Genomic DNA, 22,711 nt, shown 5'->3' with positions numbered 1-22,711 from the left:
CAAGACAGCTTGGGACTGTTATCTCCCCTCTGAGTTCAGTCAAAAGCCATTAGTCTAAGATCAATTAGTCAGTGGTAGAATTCCAATGAAAAAGATATCTATGGATTTCTCAACTTAGTTTTCACCAGTAGTAATAATGATGCAGTGAGGTTTCCAATGCTAAAAAGAAGCAGTGGCATCAAAACCACCATTAAAATTCAGATTTGCATAGAGGACATAGGGACAAGTTTACAGAATCCATTCCTTGCTCATGTGAGCAGACCTGTCCTTCCCAGCTTACCCTCACTTAGATAATGTCTGATCTAAGTAATCCGAGATATGGCTGGAAGCAATGTCTGTGGCAATTTGTTTTTCGGGCTGCTGTGCTTGTGGAAATTGCTGCTGGCCATACTTGTGAGATGCTTGTTTATATTGCACCAGAAGAAGCCTAGGAGTGCTTTAAATGGGTTGGATCCAGAACCTTCTGTGTAAGCCAGGTTTCTTGTCACAGAAAGACCCTCCATCTGATTTTTGGGGATTCCCCCCAACCCCCTCCACACACTACAGCTCACCCCATTCAACAGGGTGCAAATCTGGATCCAACCCATATGCAAGAAATGTACTGGTTGAGCAAGTCCTATCTTGGCCTAATAACTGGGCATAAGTATCAGCTGGGTTCATAGAATCATAGAATAGTACAGTTGGAAGGGGCCTACAAGGCCATCAAGTCCAACCCCCTGCTCAATGCAGGAATCCACCCTAAAGCATCCCTGACAGATGGTTGTCCAGCTGCCTCTTGAATGCCTCTAGTGTGGGAGAGCCCACAACCTCCCTAGGTAACTGATTCCACCGTCGCACTGCTCTAACAGTCAGGAAGTTTTTCCTGATGTCCAGATGGAATCTGGCTTCCTTTAACTTGAGCCCATTATTCCGTGTCCTGCACTCTGGGAGGAGCGTTCCTTGCACCTCCTCATCCAAATCATTAATAACAATGTTGAAGAGCACTGGGCCCAGGACTGGGCCCTGCTGTTTGATGGTACAATCCTGTCCAGATGCCCATCAGCTTCTGAACTGACAGGTATCCTATGCAGAATGAGAAGAGTGTGGAGGTGGTCTTTGCCTCCTCACTTCTTCCATTCTGCATTTTTGCTAGATGGGTGTTTTTGCCTGTCTAGCTAGGGCTTTGCAGATGGGGAGGGAAGAAGGCTGTGGAGAGCTCATATCCCTGCTTCCCTATACTCCTCCCCTCCCCACTCACAGAGCTGCCCCCTTTCCCTCCTCTCCAAGGCAGCCAGCATGGTTCTCTTCACACCGGCTGCGAGGGTGTCAGGAACTGTCCTGCAGCGCCACCTGGTGGCCGCAGTGCACCTTGCTAGCTGCAGAGTAGTTGCAGGACTCAGGCCCATATCAGCAGCACTCCCAGAGTGGCTGATGCAGACCAGCTTGGAGCAGCCAGGAATGGGCAATATAAGAACAGCATTTCCACCTCAGCCTTTGCCACAGCAACACGGTCTCCTGTAGCCTGTTCCTGTCTTCCTGTGATTCCAGGCCTTGCCTGTTGCCTCTGGCCCTGCTTGGACTCTGAACCCTGTCTGCTTCTGGACCTTGCCTTTGCCTCCGGCCCTGCCCAGACTTTGTTGTCAATTCCACTGCCATCCATCCCAGCCCTGGCGTTCCTGCGCTGAGGCCTTGCCGCCCACGCCCTGGACCCTAACAGAGGGGGAGGGGATCTTGGACTCCTGGGTCTGAGGTTGGAGCACTGTCTCTGACCTCAGATCTAGAAATCCAAACTATCCTTTCCCCCTCCCCCCGAGGCTGTCTAGGGGCCATAAAATTGCTCTCCCCGCTGCTTAGTATTTTGGTCATTAACTATGAAGGACGATGGGGAAAGAGCAAGACCTGGTAGTCTCTTCTGGCTTCTTCCCTAAGAGTATAAAACATAACAAGCTGTGCATGCTCACCGATGAAGTTTCTGCAGCCTCCAGCAGTGGCGCCCCTGACCCAGCTGCCTTGGTGGATTGTCACCTCCCATTTATGAGTAGCATTCTCCTCCAGGGCATCAGGTGTGAGGTTGCAGATCTCAACCTTGTCAAAATGAGACTGGAAATCCTCAAACTTCATCCTACGTCAGGTGGAAAGGGAAACAATTCTATAGATGGCTGTAGCAAATATTAATCCCCGAACTGCTTCTTAGCCATAGTTCTGTATCCACAACTCTATTAGCATTTTAGGGTAAAACTATGGTTGTGTCACGATCTGTCCCCTACCAGCTAATAACTATAACACAAACACACTCCACACTTCATTCATGGGTCTGAAGATGCAGTCTGCTGGCCATAATAAATACTGTGTTAGTCTTTAAGGTGCCACAAGGATCTTGGTCCTTTTAATACCAAAATGTATTTCCCTGATGGCAACTGGAATACTCTTAAATCAGTTTCTTAAATATATATGTTTAAATCATTTATACACCACCTTAAAAAATGATTCCACCTCCCGCCCCAAAGGAAACACTTTTTATAGAAGTAGTATACTTCTTCACACAACACATAGTTAAACTATGGAATTCACGAACACAAGATGCAGGGATGGCCACCAATTTGGATAGCTTTAAAAGGGGTGCGGACAAATTCATGGTTGATGCCTCTGTGCTACCTCTAGTAGCAGAGGCAGTAAGCCTATGTGCACCAGTTGCTGGGAAACAAGGGGGTTGCATTTGTGTCCTGCTTGTGGGTTCCTGGTCAACAGCTGGTTCACCACTGTGTGAACAGAATGCTGGACTAGATGGACCCATGATGTGATCCAGCATCAAGGCTCTTCTTATATTCTTAAACATGGTAAAAATGATCTAATATAAAGAATGCAATTAAGGTCTTAAATCAAATTATGCCTGTCTTCTGTTTCGGCTAAAACAATTATCCAATAAAAAGACATCTTGATTCGCTCTTGCTTTAATGCATTTATCAAGTAAATCACCATGTTCATTTACCAGAACTCTCCATCATCTAGTGCAGTCTGATACAAACGCTTCTTCTCAGATGGGCTGATAGAACGCCATTCAGGGGAACTTGAGGAGAAAGAGCCAATTTGTATTTATTTATTTGCAATAAATTTTTTATCCGACCATATATATTCTGCTTTTCTGTGCAAATCAGGCACATGATGCAATCCTATGGTCCTTATAAGCCCCAAAGGCCATAGGATGTACCGGATATTCCATGTCCGGAAAGATAGCTCCAACCTCAGAGGAGGAGATTCAAGCTAAGATAACCCCCTTCCCAGCCCTCATGGGAACTTCCACATTACTCCCCTTCCTGATGTCAAACTCTTCTATTCGGAGAAAAGAAATGGTGGTGGGTTGGGGGTGTGGGGGTGCTGGGACAGATTGATGAGGCCTTGGACTTACAGGACACATGGATGACATACACATGGCATCTCCATGCAACCGTAAGCCTTCCTGTAAGTTAGCAGCCCTTGTTTCTCCTAAGTAAGAATACTTGGTGGGACTGTAGTGCTGTCTGTAATGCAAATCTTCACAAATGTATTTACCTTTCAAATTTTGTCTCACTGCAAAATGTGTGTATATGTCAGTGTGTGCATGTGCGTGCATGAAGGCACATGAGTGTGATTCATTAAAAGTAGGGTTACACATTTACGTATAGTCATTGGGTTGGATCCAGACTTATTTGTGCTTGGAGTAGGCCCACTGACATCAATGGGATTTAAATTAGTCAAGACTCACTTATTCCATTAATTTAAATGGGACTACTCTAAGAATGACTGTGTGGATCCAACCCACTGTTTATAGGGTATGTTCCCACTAACAGTCTAATTTTAACAATGATTCCTAAGAATTAAATCAATAGGAACTATTTTAAGTTACACATTGCTCAGAAATGCAGTATTTTTCTCCCCACTTAAAGAGATAGATAGATAGATAGATAGATAGATAGATAGATAGATAGATATTTAATCGTAGCGATATTCTGTAAAGAAACCATCCTTAATATCATAATGTGGAAAATATGTTTCAATCCAGATTTAGTCATACTTAGAGCTTTAGTCACAACTAATTTATGTCCCACTGATTTCAACAGGTCTACTCTAAGTATGACTAAATCTGGGTCCCACCCATACTTCATATCTTTTCTCTCCAGCATGCAATTCCAAAAAAATCATAAGTAAGTCCAATTGTTTTTGACATTTCTTTTTAATTATTTTCCTTAAATGTCAGATAATTAACCAGTACATTTACATTTTTAGCAGTTTGTATTTACATTTTAGCAGTTTCCCAAATTTGGTCAAGTCTTCATGGATATTTTATCACAGCTCCAATATTTAGCACCTGCTAAATACTTTCTCTTTGTGTGTGTGTGTGTGTTTCAATAATTGGGACAACCATCTGTCAGGGATGCTTTCGGGTGGATTCCTGCATTGAGCAGGGGGTTGGACTCGATGGCCTTGCAGGCCCCTTCCAACTCTGCTATTCTATAATTCTATGATTCTATTTCTTCTGGCAGAGTTCACTGTGCATTAAATATCTTTGGAACACAAAATACTAACTTGTCACTCCAAGCACCATTCCACTCCACTTGACCCCATGGATTCCTAACTCGAATGAGCTTCACTTTCCGGCCTTGGTAGTTGACCTAGTAAGTACCAAATAAGAAAGAGGAAGACAGAATGGATGGCTAGTGCAAGACGACCCACTCTCTTCAGACAGCTCACTCTAAATAACATACGAACATAAGAAGAGCCCTGATGCTGGATCAGACCAAGGGTCCATCTAGTCCAGCCCTCTGTTCACACAGTGGCCAACCAGTCGTTTGCCAGGGATGAACAAGCAGGACATGGTGAAACAGCACCCTCCCACCCATGTTCCCCAGCAAGTGGTGCACACAGGCTTAAGTTCCACTTAATTCGATACTTTATAAAGCATATAATTACTTTATAAAGCATATAATTTGAGAATTTCAGCTTCCAAACAGAGGGCTCCTAGTGCTACCGCTTAGAAGGCATTGTGCAGCTATTCTGTCTTTTCATCCTAAACGGATTTTCTTCAATAAGAAAAAAGACAAAATAAGCAGCAGGAAAAGTCAGGAAGGTTACAGGTAGAAGATGAAGTCATCTGGGCCCCTTTAAAATTCTGTGAAAGCGGCAGGGCAATGGATGTATAAAAGCCTCATTTGGAAGCTCCATGAGATTCTAGTCATTTGTAGTCATCAAGGCATCTTAAACTAAACAGCAATCCTCTATAATGCTGAGGAAATTCAGCCAATCTCTATTAAATTCTCATGAGGAAATAAAGCGGACCAACATACCCCTGGTAGTTCATAGCTGAACTTGATGGATCGCTCACTGTTTAAAGCGTAATCCTATGCATGTTTAGACAGAAAAAAAAGTCCTACAGCCAGCCGTTTGTCTAAACATGAATAGGATTTCACTCTTAGTCTCTTTTTGGAGCCTATATGGGCTCCCCATTGTACAATTATGTTAATAAAACACGCTGCTGTATCTCAACAATGCTGTATTACTTCTCTGACTGTATCACACGTATCTCCGAGAATGAGATTAATAGGCTTGATTTCTAAAACAACCTGTTCCTTCCATTTAATTAGAAGTAGATTGTCTCTTATTTCCTACCAACCCTCTTCCCAGCAAGACAAATCACCAAAAAGCAGCTGCTTACCTCATCAATGCCAGTTATGGAATAGGCGTGACCCTTTATAAGCCCATATGGAGTTCGAGCTTCTGACTCAGCTGCACTGGCGGTCTAAAACATGGGAGCATATTTTTTAAACCCCTGCCTTATTGAAATAACCCAACCCAATATATTTATTCATCTGTAGTACATGCAGGAGTAGGTGACAGCAAGGTAAGAAACAAGGTAAGGAATGTGAAATATAAAATCTTTAATATAATGGGTTGTAAGCTAACACATTAAGGGCATCATCAGAGGAGCATTTTATTGCACACTTGTTTCTGGGCACTCATGGATTTTCATGGGTCCCTCTCACTGTTGTCTGCCTCCTGCACGCCTCCCGCCCCTTCTAGCCTTCTTTGTGTGATAAAAAAAACCAAAACACCCTGGTAAGTCTGTATTATTTTTAAAGATGGAAGTTGCTGCTATTGCTTGCTGTGTGCAAGAGAAGCGGTGTGATAAAGACAGCACACCGAATGGACCACGGGCACGTTGTTTACTTCCTCTTTCCTCTCTCTGAGAGAAACAGGAAGTATTGAGCACAAAAGCGGGGGCAGAGAAGCGACGGTAGGCAAGCGTGATTCCCCCCTCGTCTGATGGAGTTCCAAATGTAACAGTCCTTGTCACCAAATGACATCACAAATAAGGCCTTGAATCATTTCCAGAAGATCTGGGGGCTTTAGTGTACTTCCAGGAGAGGCTTCCAGTGCAGTGTAGTGAATTAAGGGTGAAATCCAACATCATGTGAGTGGACTTCCGCTCACACAATGGGTCTTTCCCCTTCTCTCAACCCAGTGTTCTGGGTTTGAGGGCAGGAAATCCAAATCCTTGTTCAGTTAGGTAAGGTAACTAGGCAGGGTGCTAGTTCTCCACCAAACCTACTTCACAGGATTGCTTCAAGGCCAATAGGGTGTTCTACACCTGCTTTGCATGCAGAAGGTCTTAGGTTCAATCTCCAGCATCTCCAAGTTGGGCTAGGAAAGAATCCTTCCTGGACTCCTGGGCAGCCGCTGCCCATCAGTGTCAACAATACTGGGCTAGGTGGACCCATGATCGGATTCAGTATAAGGCAGCTTGCTATGTTCCTAACTCCTTCGGTGGGCACTATATGGAAAACAAATTAAGTTGTCCTTTGCCTGGATCAGCCCAGAACTTCAGCGCCTTGAATGCCATATCAGCAGCAACCTGGACAGTACAAGCGAAGACTCAGCTACATCATCATTGCCTGATGATGCCATATGCAACTTTAGGGGGACCCAAATAAACTCTCACATGATCAGCCAAGGAGAGTCCAAAAATGCATACTGTATCATCAAACCAGTTCTAGCAGTTTTTATCTCCACCAGGAACAGGTCTTTTGAAAAATGAATGGGACTTCATTGTCCATTCGGAACCAGGCTGCCCCAAATTACTTTGCATTACAACAGGAAACAGTATAATGTTTCTGGGAAAATGTGTTTCCTCCCAGCTACTGTGAGGATTGCAGCTAGGCTCAGAGAGACCAGGAAAGCCTGTTGGCAGTGGGGTGGGGGCAGATAATGCCATTGCCCCTGCTATTCAAAAAATCCTGGCTCTTCCACACAGTGAGCCCTGGCTCAACTGCACCTCTGCAATGCAACAAAACAGAGATCTGCATTTCTGCAAATAAAAACCACACTCAAAGGGCCTGTTCACACAACTCACTAAGCCATGATTAGGCTGCTAACCCTTTTGCCACAAATGGTTAGTGAGCGTGTTTAAACCATGGTTATGTAGCACCATGGTTAGGAATGGTTAACACAACATGCAAAGTCATGGTTCACATGACACACTAAGCCATAATGATTAGCTCAAAAAGCTTAACCACCGTGGCTCGGAGTGACATCTGAACAGGGTCAATCTCAGCTTCATTCTTTTACTTACATCAATTGAACAGCCCACCATTGAACCTCTTTTAAGAGCTTTCTCTAGGATTTCATAGAAGTTTTCTGGAGCCTTTTTAACTTCATACATCTCTCCAACGCCGCCTGTGAAATCTTCCATGGCTTCGATTGCACTTCCACCTTTCAGTGCTTCATAACTTCCATTCAGCCTAACATTAACAATTTAAAAACAAACAAACTGCATACATATAAAACAAGGTATGCTTGACTATGACCTCATCCAAGTATCACGAACCACAGTAGTGACAGTATTCATTTTATACAGCACTTAACACTGAGCAAACTGCCTTCATAGTTGACTAGGATGATCTTCTAGGCAAGACCTATAGCAAGGTGAGAAACCTCAGGTCTGGGCCCCTATCTAGTCCTCCTAGGGTTCCCCAGGTGGCCCCGCCCCCTTTCGGCCAAATGCCCTCCAAGAGCTTCTCCCAAATTGAATTTGGCCTTTGGGATGAAAGAGGCTCCCCTCCCCTGCTCTATAGAAATCAAGGATTCCTTCCAAAAGCATCCTGAACTACTTGCACGTGCTCAACTCATTTAGAAAGCTGCCTGGCTCATGGTCATAGCCACTCATGAGACAGGTGAACAAACCACAGATGGTGTAAAACTCAAAGCCATTCTGCTGAAACTACTAGTAGTACACACCGGTGTAAATCTGAGACTAGCATAGGGAGATGTGGAAGTCTCTGACATTTTGCAACTCTTGTAAAGACTTACTTGGTTTCACTTTAAAATCCTCAAATGGTCTGGCTAAATAGGACCCTCTAAATTCAGTTTTAGGCCATACTCAGTCTGTGGCTGATCCTCAAGATTTTGCTTACTTTAGTATAAGTCTGTGGAGGCCGGGTTTGGATTGGAACCACACCACACAGGCAGAGGAGGCTTAAATCTTCCCACCCAGCCATCCCCCATCTCAAATTCTTTCCCACCCTCTGCGCACCAATTGAAGTTTTTTCTTCTTCTTTAATCCCTGGAGGGGGTGGGAGTAAATTTTGAGAGAAAATGTGCCTCGTTTAAACCTCGCCTATCCACACGGGGTGGTCCCAATCAAGATCTGGTCCCCATGTAGTAACACTGAGGTAAATAAAATGGTGAGGTTCAGTTGCATGCTACATATTTAGTATAGCATGTAGTTTAGGCCTCAGGTGCAATTCTAGATTAGAAGATCTTATTTAAGATTAGAAGATAATGATTTCAAAATAGCTAATGACTATTTTGAGTTTATTAATATCATTCACTACTAGATTCATTGCAGCTAAAATAATCAAAATGCATATCTCCTCCTTACCCCCTGGCCAACTTTCTCAGATTTCTTGCCCCTCCGAAATACTTTGCAATGCTCCACTGTCTGTCTTCACTTATCCTTGACTTTGCTGGCTTTCCATGCCAGTCTCTTCCATGAACTCTTGGAGCCAGGACTATGTCACTTATATGTATATAATCAGTGCCCGGTAGTCCAACTGTGTCCCAACACTAGCGCTGATGACATTGCACTAGTGTAAACCAATGCTTGTGCAACAAAACTAGCACTTGCTGGAACAATGGGAAAAAGCAGTGATTTCTTGTCAAATTGTGATGGCAGCAGCAAATTTCAGCAATGAAACACTGCTTTTCCCCATTGCCCTAGCAAGCATTAATTGCATTGCACAAGGGTTGGTTTACGCTAGTGCAACATCATTAACGCTAGTGCTTGGACACAGGTGGATACTCTCCATAGATGGATATTTTGTAATAGTAGCAGTAATAGTAGTAGTTACAACTTTAGTAGTTTGTAGTAGTAGTAGTTACAAACTAGTAGTAGTTACAAACCATCTTTCTGGAGTGACAACCCCAATCAAGGCAGTGTACAATAAAATCCAATATAACTCAAGAAAACAGTAATAAAGCAAAATGAAAAGCAATCTTGTTATAGGAGATCCCAGAGCAGTAATGGTGTTGGTAGCAGTGGTGGTAATTAGCAGTAGAACTGAGAGCTAAAACAGCATGCCTTGATATCTGACCCAGCTTGCAGAATTCTTTTTGGCAGCAGTGGTCACTAACTCCACACAGATCACGATGTGAGAGATGACTTTGGGTAGCAACAAAGCAGAAGAAACCAAGGACAACATCTGGATCACATGACTGACACGGCTTACTTGGCATAGGCTTTTTCCAATAATGCGCTCCAGAATTCATTGTGGTCAGCCGAGTGCAGAAAAACCAGACGGTCTTTGAAAGTGGGCAGTCGGTCATCAATGACAATATCCAGCCACTCATTGTGCTGCCAAAACTGTTTGGTAAAGGCAAAGGGGGAATGATTTCATACATTGTAATATCCACCAAGGCTACTGAACGTCTCTGACCAACACAGTAGATTGTTTGTATTGGCGGAAGTAATTAGAAAAATATAAAATATTATTTGCCTGGAGACAGTAGATCAAATGACATATTTTAGCTAAGCCATAATATTGGCATCTACAGCAATTTGTCTAGTTTAGGTGACCTTCCCTGGGAGAAGGGATGTAGTTCAGCATTGAAACAAGTGCATACTTTTCGTGCAAAAGGACTAAGGTTTAGTCCTTGGCATCTCCAAGTAGGGTTGGGAAAGGGTCCTGAAATTGAGCTCAATGGACCACTAGTCTGATTCAGTGTTAGCACAATCCCTGCTGCCCACCTTGGCTTATTTAACAGATCACCCACAACCCAGAAACAGCCCATGAGTTGTGAGTGGTTTGTGACTCACAGCACCAATCGCCCTCAGTAAGTTTGGACATCATGATAAGTCACATCGGCTATGGCTTGAATGTTCACAATGGCCATTAGGAACTGCCACAATGACCTCTGGCAAATGGCGATTGGACAAACCAGGCCACTGTAGGACAGTTTCCTATATTCCTGACGATCAACATAGGCTGGTGACTGTGGTGTTTGCCTTGTCAAAGCTAGAGATAAAAACATCAGAAGAGCCCTGTTGGATCAGACCAAGGCTCCATCTAGTCCAGCATTCTGATCACACAGCAGCCAACCAGGGCTCATGGGAAACTCACAACCAGGACATGAGTGCAACTGCACCCTCGCGCCCATGTTCCCAGCAACTGGCGTACACAGGCATACTGCACAGCACATAGCCATCAGGATCATTGATTCCTGTGCTCCTGGATGGGACATAGGGAATGATGTGGTCTCTTGGGAAGGCAGGGCTCAAACATTTGAGGAATGGAGGTAGTTGAATTAGCACCATGAGTTGTGCCCATTGCCATCTTATGGCAGCTTCACCCTTGGCTTGGAGAAGCTGTCCCATGGTCGAAGCATCTGGGACTGAGTCAGCAGCTGCAGGAGTACTCCTCTAGCCACCCGCTCAGTCCTGGACATTTCCCCCACATGGTGGCTTTGCCAATGGGGGAAGGCGCCACATGGATGAGTCTTCCCCGATCCCCTGTTATCTCTGATTGTCATGCAGGCAAAGTATGTTGTCAGTTACTAAACCTATAGCCACAAGGAGATAAGGATTCCTTAAACATATGCAGTGTTAGGTGTTGTAAAATGACAACTGTTCCCATCAAATCATCAGAATACATAGCTGTAGTAGAACATGTGCATTCCTTTTTTGTTGCTGCAAGAATTGTTTTACCTGAAAATGAAATATTCCAGCGTAGCCTGGCCCGAAATCCTGATCCTGTGGCACTACTCTGGCTAATGTGGTTTCATTGAGAGTAAGAGATGCAATAGCTGCTAATAGCCAACAGTCACCTGGAAATCAAATAGAACAATGCATCGATTACTCTTCTCACCAGGTCTCAAATAATAGGCATTCTTTTCAGTTCATACCTACAAAACGGAGATCAAAGCTCCCCTTTCTTTCCCAGTTCCCATGAAACCATACCTGCTTGACCCTCCTGATTATTCAGTTTTCCCGTGCTTCTTCGTATGGTTGCATATCAGTGTCATCTTATTTAAGCCACATCCTAGTTTATTCAGCCATTTTGCAACAATTAGGTTGTATGTATAGAGAAGCAGACATTTTCAAAAGAAGTCAACTCACACCTTATTTTGAATGCTTAGGTTGCAGTCCTATGCATATTTTCCTGGGTCTAACTGTCCCACTGAACTTATTTCTGAGTACAATGAATAGAGTCATAGAATAGTAGAGTTGGAAGAGGCCTATAAGACCATCGACTCCAACATGCTCAGTGCAGGAATCCACCGTAAAGCATTCCTGACAGATGGTTGCATAGACAACCTGGAGGGCAGCAAAGAATCACCTTGATATTGCCAGTGGAGACTGGTGACTCCAGTTTTGGAGAGGTATTGATTCCATTCTGGGTTTTAGTTAGAACCAGCCAGAACTGTAACGATGCTATCCAAGGTGTGGCACCCTATCCCTGAAATGGGTTCAGCACCTTGGATAGCACTTTTTAGAGCTCTGGCTGGTTCAAACTAAAACCCAGAATGGAATTACTGCTCCTCCAAAACTAGAGCCATCAGCCTCCACTGGTTATTTCTATGTGGGGGAGGTGAAGGATGAGCAAAGCTGGGCAGCTGGGCTGAGCAGCTTTACCTGCCCCCACATCCTTTCCCAATGGGAGGAGTCAAAAGGCAGGTGAAGCAGCTTTGCTGCTCGTGGCCCTTCTCAAATGGGTGAAGCTGGTTCCCAGCAGACACACTGGGTAGGACATCCACCTGGTGCAGTCACTGGGAATGACATTCCATCAGGGGTGTAGCCCTGCTCCCTTTGATGTCATTCGGCCCTTGGAAGATGTGGGGGTCATTCAGCCCCACCAACCATTTTTGGTTGGCCATCCATGCTTTAGATGCATAGTGTAGACTTCACACAGACAGGGAAATTGTCTCACACATACATATGCACAATGGATTCCACTGTGTTGGACAAAAAAAGGACAGGTTATGAACTCTGCTCTGTATGTGCAAATCATTGTTGGATGTGGCTTGTATCAAAATAGATGCGGAAGTTGATCCAATGAACTACAGGCACAGGGCCATGTGCAAGACCCTGGCACTGCCACACATCTGTATCTCCCTCTTGATGAGCATACATACTTCCTTGGGCATTTTTAAAGGAAAGGTGGAGCATACATGTAACAAACCAATAAATGCCAGTGATGCTGACATTCAGAGGTAGGCAACTGACTACCTTCCCACCAGTCCCAGCCAGCATAACCAGTGGTCATGGATTATGGAAGTTGTGGTCCAAAATATTGGGAGTTGTGGTCCAAAATATCAGGTTGCCCACCCTTTCTGTAGCTGCAAGATTGCTGCATGGGACAGGGGGTTGGACTAGTTGACCTCCAAGAGGCCTTCCAATGTTAAAATTCTATCTGAAGTCAGTGTTGCTGTAGGTGGTTTATCCTGCATGGTACAAGGCACTTGTAGAGCCTTGTTGCTGGCAAATGTTGGAGCTAGACTCTAACATCAAGGATGAACGCAACTCCCAACAATATCCTCTACATTAGTCTATGACTCTCCTTGCCCAGCACAAAGCAATCATTATTTCAGTGGAAAAACACTTACCAAGATCCCCTTGACATATATCAGTTCTTGTGGCGCCTCCAAGAATAAACTGCGGGTCTTTAACGATTTCCTTGAAGAATACAGAGGGAAAAAGATAAGTGCTCTGAATAGAATCTATTCTACTGTGACATTATTGTAACTCTAGTCCAGCATTCTGTTCACACAGGACATCATCAGATGGGTGTTTTCTCCAGCGATTTACCACTTCTTCCTGTTCTGGATTCTCTTTGGTATTTAAAGGGGTCTTCATATAGCTGTTTTTTCTTTTTATGCATAATGGCATATGCCATTTGCAAGGATGGGTGGAGCCTGGCAGGAGGATAGTGGTTGTCCACCCCTCTGGCATAGCCCCTCCCCTCTCTCGGCGTGAAATGAAACACTTCTTCACAAGATCAGAAGTCTGTGTCTTTGTAGATCCATCCCGCCCCCTCATGCAAGGCAGTATTGTCCCTGTAAAAGTAACAATTTCCTCGTTATTGTATATACTGGGAGAGGGGAAGGAGAGGAAGGGGGTTACACTTCTCTCCTCTGTGTGTGTACGAGGATTGAATATCTGCATAATTTTTAAAGATAAAGAGCTCAAACTTGGCATGATGATAGCTCTTAAGGAGGGCTTCACCTATGCCAAGTTTGAATCAGATCCATTCATGCCTTGATTTTTAGGAATTTTAAAGATAAAGAGATCAAGCTTAGCACAGTGATAGCTCTTACGGCAGGCTTTAGCTATGCCAAGTTTGAATCAGGTTGGTTCAGCCTTTGAATTTTTAGGAATTTTTAAACTTCCCCCTCTTAAACCCTTTCCTCATAGTCCACCAATGCGAAAGTCCACCTGTTTGCATTTGTGAAGGATCTATTTTCCTTTACTTTGATAACGGAAGCTGCACATCTCCAGTTCATAAAATAGAGATCTCCTGGTTCCCTTACTCAAGAGTAAATCCCACTGATTTCAACTGCATTTACATCCATGCCATACTAAAATCCGATGCATGCTTTGCAATTGAATGCAATTCTAGTAGGCTGCAATGATACAATGATGCAATGGTGTACCTAAGGGATTAGGGAAAGTCAACTCCTTGCATGTCCATGGGCTGGTCTACCTATCCTCATTTCAACAAAGTATTGTTGCACTGTAAAAAGTAGGAGAAGAGGGGAGAAAAAGAACACACAATGCTTTCCCTAGGATCCTTAGAAACTGATCTGAAGGACCGAAAGTACGATGGACTGACTCAGTGAACTACAGGGGAGGAGGACCGAACATGCACTGCCTCGCTCCATTTCGTAAAAAAGAAGTCTTTAACGGCAAAGCTTTGCAGGGTGAACCACCACCACCCCTGTTTCGGTGCATTTTCTGCATTTCTTTTAAGGAGAAAATGTAACCCTGGTCATGCTTACTCAGGAGTAAGAACACAGAGTTAAATGGGACCTCTCGCCCTCCCCTTTCATGTTTGAGTGCAGAACCACTCCATCCTCCTCTTTTGTTAGTGAGAACACTCTTAGTCACGCCCGACCCCAACAAAGAACAGGATGGTCAGATAGAACGCAATGACAGCAATACACGGGAGGGAGGAGCACATTTATTTCGCATGGAGGGGAAAAGAACCAGACTTTCCCCATTCCAAAGAGAAATGAAACATGGAGGGGAAGAGGTGAAATGAGTGCATGATAGGGACGATGTCATGTGAGTACTGGTCTGCAAAACCACATACCAGGCATGGCGAGTGTGCGATAAATTGCTGGTATGATGGAGCTCTCCATCTTCAGAGGTCTGCCTCCCCCAACTCCCTGTAAAAGTATTGTCCCTGTAAAAGCAACAGTAACACTTTTCTTGATTGAGTATACACTAGGAGAGAGGTTTAAATGGAAATGGGTTGCCTGTGCTCACATCCATTGCAACCACCTCCCTCCTCCCCATTGCCTGAAATTCCTGAAATATGGAGCCAAGAAGGAGCGAAATGGTGGAGGAGACACTCCCAAATGATCCTGACGTCAACGCTGCACTGCCCAACACCCGCCCACACAAAGCAGGACATAGCATGATGGGAGGATTACACAGGGAGATGATGGCGGGTTCATTGCATGAACACAAAAAATACCGCATTTCGTTAAGAGCAGAGACACCACACTGACAACAAAGGTCCGCATAGTTAAAGCAATGGTATTCCCCGTAGAAACCGATGGCTGCGAGAGCTGGACAATAAGGAAGGCTGAGTGAAGGAAGATAGATGCTTTTGAACTGTGGTGTTGGAGGAAAGTTCTGAGAGTGCCTTGGCCTGCAAGAAGATCAAACCAGTCCATACTCCAGGAAATAAAGCCAGACTGCTCACTTGAGGGAATGGTATTAAAGGCAAAACTGAAGTCCTTTGGCCACATAATGAGAAGACAGGATACCCTGGAGAAGAGGCTGATGCTAGGGAAAGTGGAAGGCAAAAGGAAGAGGGGCCGACCAAGGGCAAGATGGATGGATGATATTCTGGAGGTGACAGACTTGACCTTGGGGGAGCTAGGGGTGGCAACGGCCGACAGAAAGCTCTGGCGTGGGCTGGTCCATGAAGTCACGAAGAGTCGGAAGCAACTGAACGAATAAACAACAAAAAATGCGGCACCCCGGCTGTGGAATGAGCTCCCCAGAGAGGTTCGCTTGGCACCTACAGTGTACTCCTTCTGTTGCCAGCTGAAGACCTTTTTATTTTCTCAATATTTTAACACCTAATTCAACTTAAATTTAAACTTTGATGTTTTAATTCCATATTTTAACCTATATCAATTTTTGCTGTGTGGTTTTATCCTGGTTGTGCCTTTTATATTCTATTTTGTATTTGTGTTTTTAGATTGTTGGTTGTTTTTATGCTCTTCATGATTTTATTTTTTGTGAACTGCCCAGAGAGGCTATTGGGCGGTATAAAAATGTAATAAATAAATAAATAAATAAATAAATAAATAAATAAATAAATAAATAAATAAGCAAGCATGTGAAAAGGAGGGGGGAGTTGAGATAACAACTGCATGGTGACAGCATCATGTAAAGCTCATGGGAAAACCAGTGAGCAAACCATGATAACCCCACAAAAAATGGCTGTCTGAAGACACCCACAGTGGCCAACCAGCTGCCTGCGGCAAACCCACAAACAGGACATGAGTGCAACAGCATCCTACCACCATACTTCCTCTTATACTGGAGGTAGCATGTAGCCATCAGGACTAGTAGCCATCAATAGACTTCTCTACGAATTTGTCCAAAAGCCAACCAAATTGGTGGCCATCACTACATCTCGTAGAAGTGAATTCCATCGTTCAACTATGCGCTGTGTGAAGAAGTACTTTCTTTTATCAGTCCTGAATCTCCCACCAATCAGCTTCCTGGGATGACCCCAGGTTCTAGTAATATGGGAGAGGGAGAAAATGTCTCCCCATCCACTTTCTCCACACCATGCATAATTTTGTACACTTCTATCATGTCTCCCCTCACTCGCTACTTTTCTAAGTTGAACAGTCCCAACTGTTGTAACCTTCCCTCATAGGGGAGTTGCTCCAGTCCCTTGATCATTTTAGTTGCCCTGTTTTGAACTTTTCCCAATTCTACCATTTCCTTTTTGAGATGCAGTGATCAAAACTGTACGCCATTTTCAAAGCGTAGTGACACCATAGATTTGTATCGGGCATCACTCTCTCTCTCATTTTATTTAAAATGATTTTAGGCCACTTTTAAGGGTAGAACTCTATATCCATATCTATATCTACATCTCATAGATATCACAGATATAGATGTAGATATACATATACATATGGATATAGAGTTCTACTTCATGGCAACAAATTGGTGCTGCCTTCTCCCAAAACTCCGTGGTTTCCCTCCCCCGGGGTGGTATCAGGTAATCCCGACACCAAGGGACACCAAGGCTCCCAGTGGACATCTGGGTACCAGAGCCACCCCCACCAGCACCCTCTTCCTGGTTTCCGGCATCCAATTGCCAGTCGCCTTCTAGCAGGACCGTCCCCCTGGATCGGCCCTGGAGTAAGGACAGATGGTGGATATTGATATCACTCCCACCAAAAAAGTCGGGGTAAGTCCCTGACTTCTTCAACGCGCAGCTTTAGGGGAAAGCCCTGCGGTGGCTACGAATCTGCGGCTGTGTAATATATTTGACGCAGCACAGATTCGCAGCCCAGGCAGGGCTTTGGCCACATATTGACAGGGTCCTGGAAAACCTGATTTAAATGCTGGGGTATATTTTCTAGAGAAGGAAGGCCATACAGGAACATGCCTGTCAAGGAAAATGTTCCTCACAACAGGTGAGCTGGGAGGTCATTAACGTCGATGCAGCAGGTGACAAGGAGAAATGCCCACCAGCAGCCGAGGCAATTAACGGAGGCCGCAAGCTTTGCAACCGCTGTGGAAAATTTAAAAACGGAAGACAGGGCAGCGACTGGCATTTTCTCCCTCACCCCGACCAGCACCCCGAGCATTTCACTGCTTCAAAGGAAATGTCAGAGAGCAGGTGACCTGGCTGGCTGCATTCCTGCTGCTCAGGGCCTTTCCGGGGGAGAACATTACTTATCTTGGCGGGTCACGATTAGAGAGAACAAAAGGCAAGGCAAGCTGGACCAGTCATCCCCGGCAACACCTGCTTGTTCAACATCCCGGGTCATGTGGAGTTTGTAGTGGAGCTGAACAATGCAAAAGTGTTCATTAGAATATGATACTGCAGGAAGATTGCGATAAGGAAGGGATCCTTCTGGGGTTGGGGCTTTGCATTCCTATAGTCTATAGATCTGGGGGTCAGAATGCAGGGGTGTGGGGGGGGCGTTCAAAACTGTGCACCAGGAAAATCCAGACTCTGTGCTAAAAAAAGAGAGTTCTTCAGCCTGTATAAATTATGCAAAATAAACTCATTTGCATTTATTTGCTCATTCAGTTCTTCTTCTGTATCATACGTGGTGGGAAGGAGAAAGTGAAAACATTTCTAAATGTATTCTTCGTTTGCTTTCCGCAGCCATTCTCTGGCAATATTTGTTTTATTCATTTATTACATTTTATAGGAGCTCAGGGTGCTATGCACAACAACTCTGTGAGGCAGGTTAGGCTGTCTTCACAGTGCTGAGTTGGCTCCACCTTCCCCCCAAACCCAGCGTTTTTTCTTATCTGGGTTGGCATCGGGTAATCTCAATGTCAAGGAGGGAGCGGAGGGTTTCCGGCAGTCATCTGGGTACTGGAGCCGCCCCCCCCACCCTCTTCCTGGTGGAAGGTGACCAATCGCTGGTTGGCTTCCACCAGGACTGCCCCCCGGATCCGCCCCAGAGCAAGGTCAGATGCCAGAAGAGCCATACTGACCTCGGTCCCACTGAAAAAGTTGGGGTAAGTCCCTGACTTTTTCAATGTTCAGCTTTGCAGGAAAGCCCAGAGGTGGCTGTGAATCTGCAGCTGCATAATATATCCTCTGCAGCGCAGATTTGCAGCCACTGCAGTGCTTTGCCTGCATATACAATGGTGACTGGCCTGAGATTCCCCAGGGAGCTGTATGGCTGTGTTATGATGTGAATACTGGACATCCTCACAATGTTGTTTACAATATCTGGAAAGAAGAACACTGTCCCTAGTAGCATGATGCTTGAAACCAACCTAGTGTCCTCCAGAGCAGTTGGACTGCAACTCCCATAATTCTTAGTCAGCGCTCGCTGGGAATTATGGAAGTTGCTGTCCAGCACAACTGTGGGGCAACAGATCTCCACCTTGTGTCAAATCATTACAATCCCATCATGGTAATTCTATATCCCCATTGCCATGTATACCCAGTCGGACACACAACCATGTTAAAGTAGCCTGAGACCAGTGATACTCATAACTGAGCCAGGCTGATATTTGAAATGCCAGCTTGGCATGACCACTGTAAACAGATTTATTCATTGGCGGGCAACACAACCTCGTTCCTGAATTATTCCTATGCTGAATTATTCCTCCCTCTCCTTTCTACATATATGTGAAAACCAAGAAAAAACTAAAGGCTGAAAAAAATGCGAGTCAATCAAGGATAAGTTATAACACAACCAGAACAAAAAGAAAAGAAACAAAATGTGAAAAATGCAATAGATTGGCTTTCACCCTGCTTTCAAGCTTCTCTATTGCTTGATTCTTTCCAGAAAATTTGAAGAGAGCACTCAGGGGCATAAGAGCTTTTCTACATGTGGCTGTTAATCTGCTGTATCTATTTTCATTTTCGGCACAGAACTGAGATCAGAGTAGGGGTGTGCACGGACCCCCCGCTCCGCTTCACTTGCAGATCCGCCATTTTTCGGATCGGGCCGCTCCGCCCCGCCCCCGCTCCGCCCACTTCCGCTCCGCTCCGCCCGGAGCTCCGGATCCGGATCCGGAGCTCCGTTTCCCCCCCCCATAGGCTTGCATTGAAAGCTAAAAAATTATACAACTTTTTTTCTGTTCAAGTTAGAAACCTCATGTTTGGCACCATGACACCTCATGGGGATATACACATGCACGCCAAGTTTCAAAGCAATCCCATCATCCCCTGATTTTTGGCAAATTTTTGAAAATCGGGCACCCCACACACAACATCCCTGCGAGGTGTGTTAAAAAACACGGGGAAAAGCCCGTTCAGATGAAGAAAGAGAAGTTTCCCAGAATCCCAAGTTACCTGTTTTGCCTATGCCCTCCTCCAACTTTGGGATCATCATGACCGGGAGCTGACTCTGCCCCTCAGCCCTTTGAAAAAGGTATTTTTCCCGCCGATTTTTTAAAAACTTCTAGCCCGCGACCCGTACGATGCAGAAAGTTGAGAGTGGTCTCAAAATGACCCCCATCCACGACTCTCTGTGCACAAGAATTTTCAGAATGATAGCTTAAACCCCCCCCCCAGTTATCCCCGATTCTTTCCCTCAATGCAATCCTATGGGCGAAAAGCCGGAAACGCAGTTTGAGCCGCGCGGTTGACCCGATTTTCACAAAAATATAGCCCGCGACCCGTACGATGCAGAGAGGTGAGAGTGGTCTCAAAATGACCCCCATCCACGACTCTCTGAGCACAAGAATTTTCAGAATGATAGCTTAACCCCCCCCCCCAGTTATCCCCGATTCTTTCCCTCAATGCAATCCTATGGGCGAAAAGCCGGAAACGCAGTTTGAGCCGCGCGGTTGACCCGATTTTCACAAAAATATAGCCCGCGACCCGTACGATGCAGAGAGGTGAGAGTGGTCTCAAAATGACCCCCATCCACGACTCTCTGTGCACAAGAATTTTCAGAATGATAGCTTCAAAAACAACGTAGTTATGCGCGATTATTTGCCGCAATGCAATCCTATGGCGAAATGTTTTCAAGATGGCGACCGGAGCGCTCCGCCTGAACTCGGAGCTCCGAAAAATGGCCGCTTCTCTTCGCCTTGCTTCTAGGGGGTCCGCGGTCCGCTCCTACTCCGCCTCTGGGTAAGGCGGAGCAGGCCAATCCGCTACTGCTTCTACGCTCCTAATCGGAGCGGAGCACATCCCTAGATCAGAGCACTACACGAAGAACATTTCTTTTCCTGATTTTCCACTACATAACCCTTAGATAGCAGTGTGGTATAGCAGAATAATACAAATACACAAGGGGAAATAGTGTTTTCTTTTGCTTTCTTTAAATAATACAGCTTTTCCTCTGCTCTAAAAAAAAACACCTCACTGAAAGTACAGTTTAAAAATTGAAGTGAAACTGGAGGGTCACAACATTGTCTAAAGAACCATGAGTAGGGAATGATGAGCATACAATAGATGCATCATGTAAAAAAGCTCATATAGTGAAGGCAGTTTATATTTTCCCACCCTAAATCCATAGCCTATGTCACGATAGCTCAAATTCTGCACTCCAATTATATGGGTCAATCTTCTTTTATTATGGCATTTGAAACATTTTCCAACAAGGGAAGAGGGCAATTATGTGTTGGAATGCAGAATAGAGGGTAAGGGAGAGGACAGAAGGGTAAGGAAAAATGTTGGAGTCTAACAGGGTGGGAGTAGTCACATAATACACCTTGGCTCCACCCTTTTCTCCACCCAGGTGACACAGCCTGGGCTTCACCATCAACTTGAGGGAGAGAAACTTGCCATTTAAATGCATAATTATTATTATTACTATTATTATTATTTATATAGCACCATCAATGTACATGGTGCTGTACAGATTATACACAGTAAATAGCAAGACCCTGCCGCATGGGCTTACAATCTAATAAGAGTCCAGATGTCTGATTCTGCTACAGCAGCCTTCTCCAGTCTAGCGCACTCCATGTTTTGGATTGCAACTCTCCGGCATTTTTGACCGTTGGCCATGCTGGCTGGGGCTGATGGGAATTGCAGTCCCAAACATCTGGAGGGCACCAGTTGGGGAAGGGCTCCGAGCAAAAGAAGAGTCTTTCTACTCACCCCGGGTCTTTTCCACACAAAGGGGATAGGCGGCTTCTCGCTGAAGAAAAGGGAAGCGTTGTTGGCTGGGAAGTCGCAATCCTCGAAGAGTGCCCCCTTCTGCTGGCATTCAGTCTTCAGTTCCTTGTAGCTCTGCCCGGTGGAGTGTGTGGCACGGGCGTTCTGGGGCACAGGGGGAGCCTGTGGGCTGGAGTCCCGGTAGTTGTAAGGCATAGCTCCACTCCACTTGTAACGGGGAACTGAGAAAAGGGTGGAGGAAGTGAGGAGCTGAGAGGAGAAATTCTCAAAATGCCAACCCACAAAACAACAACGAAGGAAGAGATCGGATCAGATTGCCCCCAGCAGCAAGCAAGCAAGAAGATCTAGCTCTTCAGGGAAGGCTGTCGGAGGAGGAAACACACAGACCCCTGCGCTCCTACTTGCACCTGCTTGAATGGCAGGTTGACAGTCCCATCCAGCAGAAACAATACAAGAAAGGAACACCCTGAGAGCAAACAGAAAAGGGAAACTTGTTTGGCTTCTTCAGGTGTTCCAGCTGCCGGATGCCTGCCCTCCGGTATGTTAACTCAGAAACCGCAATGGGTGGCAGAGAGATAACTTGGTGTGTTGACCATGTAGTATGAATCTGCTGTGCCCGGAGAAAGGGAAGGGCGTTTGAGTGATACAGGGAGGGTGTGGAGCAGGGCCTTTGCTGGATGGTTGAATCTGAGAAATGTTATTGGGCAGGAAAAATCTCATGTCTGAGACACGTATGTTTGTGTGTTTAGCTTGGCATTATGTAGTTGGCCTTTTACATTAATGCGAAAACTACATTGTAGATCCGCCTTCCTCAATGTGGCACCCTCCAGATGCTTCGGCACACAACTTCCATAATCCCCAGCCAGCACAGCCAATGATCAGTGATGATGGGAACTATAGTCCAAAACATCTAGAGGTCAGCAGGCATAATCAGCATTCGCACCTGCACTGTGCTGGCTGCAAAATTTAGTTCTGGAGCATCCTATGCCATGCCGGTCCTTGCTACGGCATCTCCCCTCACACTTGAAAAATTGCCACCAAATCCCTTCATTATGGACTTCTTCATGGTCATGTGGAAGAAATAGCAAGTGGACTGGAAGCACATACATATATGGTAACAACTTATTTAAGGTATTTTAGCCCACCTTTCTGCTTTTTTTTTTCAAAGCACCCTCAGC

At 45.1% G+C, this 22,711-nt stretch overlaps 1 protein-coding gene across 1 annotated transcript in view; it reads right to left on the bottom strand.

Moving 5' to 3' along the window:
* The window catches only part of CAPN9 (calpain 9), a 41,051-nt gene extending 19,323 nt beyond the window's left edge, over positions 1-21,728 (bottom strand). Inside the window, exons 1-9 of the mRNA XM_063125655.1 lie at positions 21,516-21,728; positions 13,111-13,180; positions 11,213-11,331; positions 9,738-9,871; positions 7,583-7,751; positions 5,669-5,752; positions 4,543-4,628; positions 2,969-3,046; positions 1,941-2,101 (exon numbers count right to left, since the gene is read on the bottom strand). Coding sequence (XP_062981725.1) covers positions 1,941-2,101; positions 2,969-3,046; positions 4,543-4,628; positions 5,669-5,752; positions 7,583-7,751; positions 9,738-9,871; positions 11,213-11,331; positions 13,111-13,180; positions 21,516-21,728 — 1,114 coding nt within the window. The remainder of the gene's footprint in view (positions 1-1,940; positions 2,102-2,968; positions 3,047-4,542; positions 4,629-5,668; positions 5,753-7,582; positions 7,752-9,737; positions 9,872-11,212; positions 11,332-13,110; positions 13,181-21,515) is intronic.
* Positions 21,729-22,711: the final 983 nt, after the last annotated feature.

This window comes from Elgaria multicarinata, chromosome 4 (assembly GCF_023053635.1).
Source record: "Elgaria multicarinata webbii isolate HBS135686 ecotype San Diego chromosome 4, rElgMul1.1.pri, whole genome shotgun sequence".
Classification (NCBI taxonomy): Eukaryota; Metazoa; Chordata; class Lepidosauria; order Squamata; family Anguidae; genus Elgaria; species Elgaria multicarinata.
This window is presented reverse-complemented; position numbering and strand designations above follow the sequence as displayed.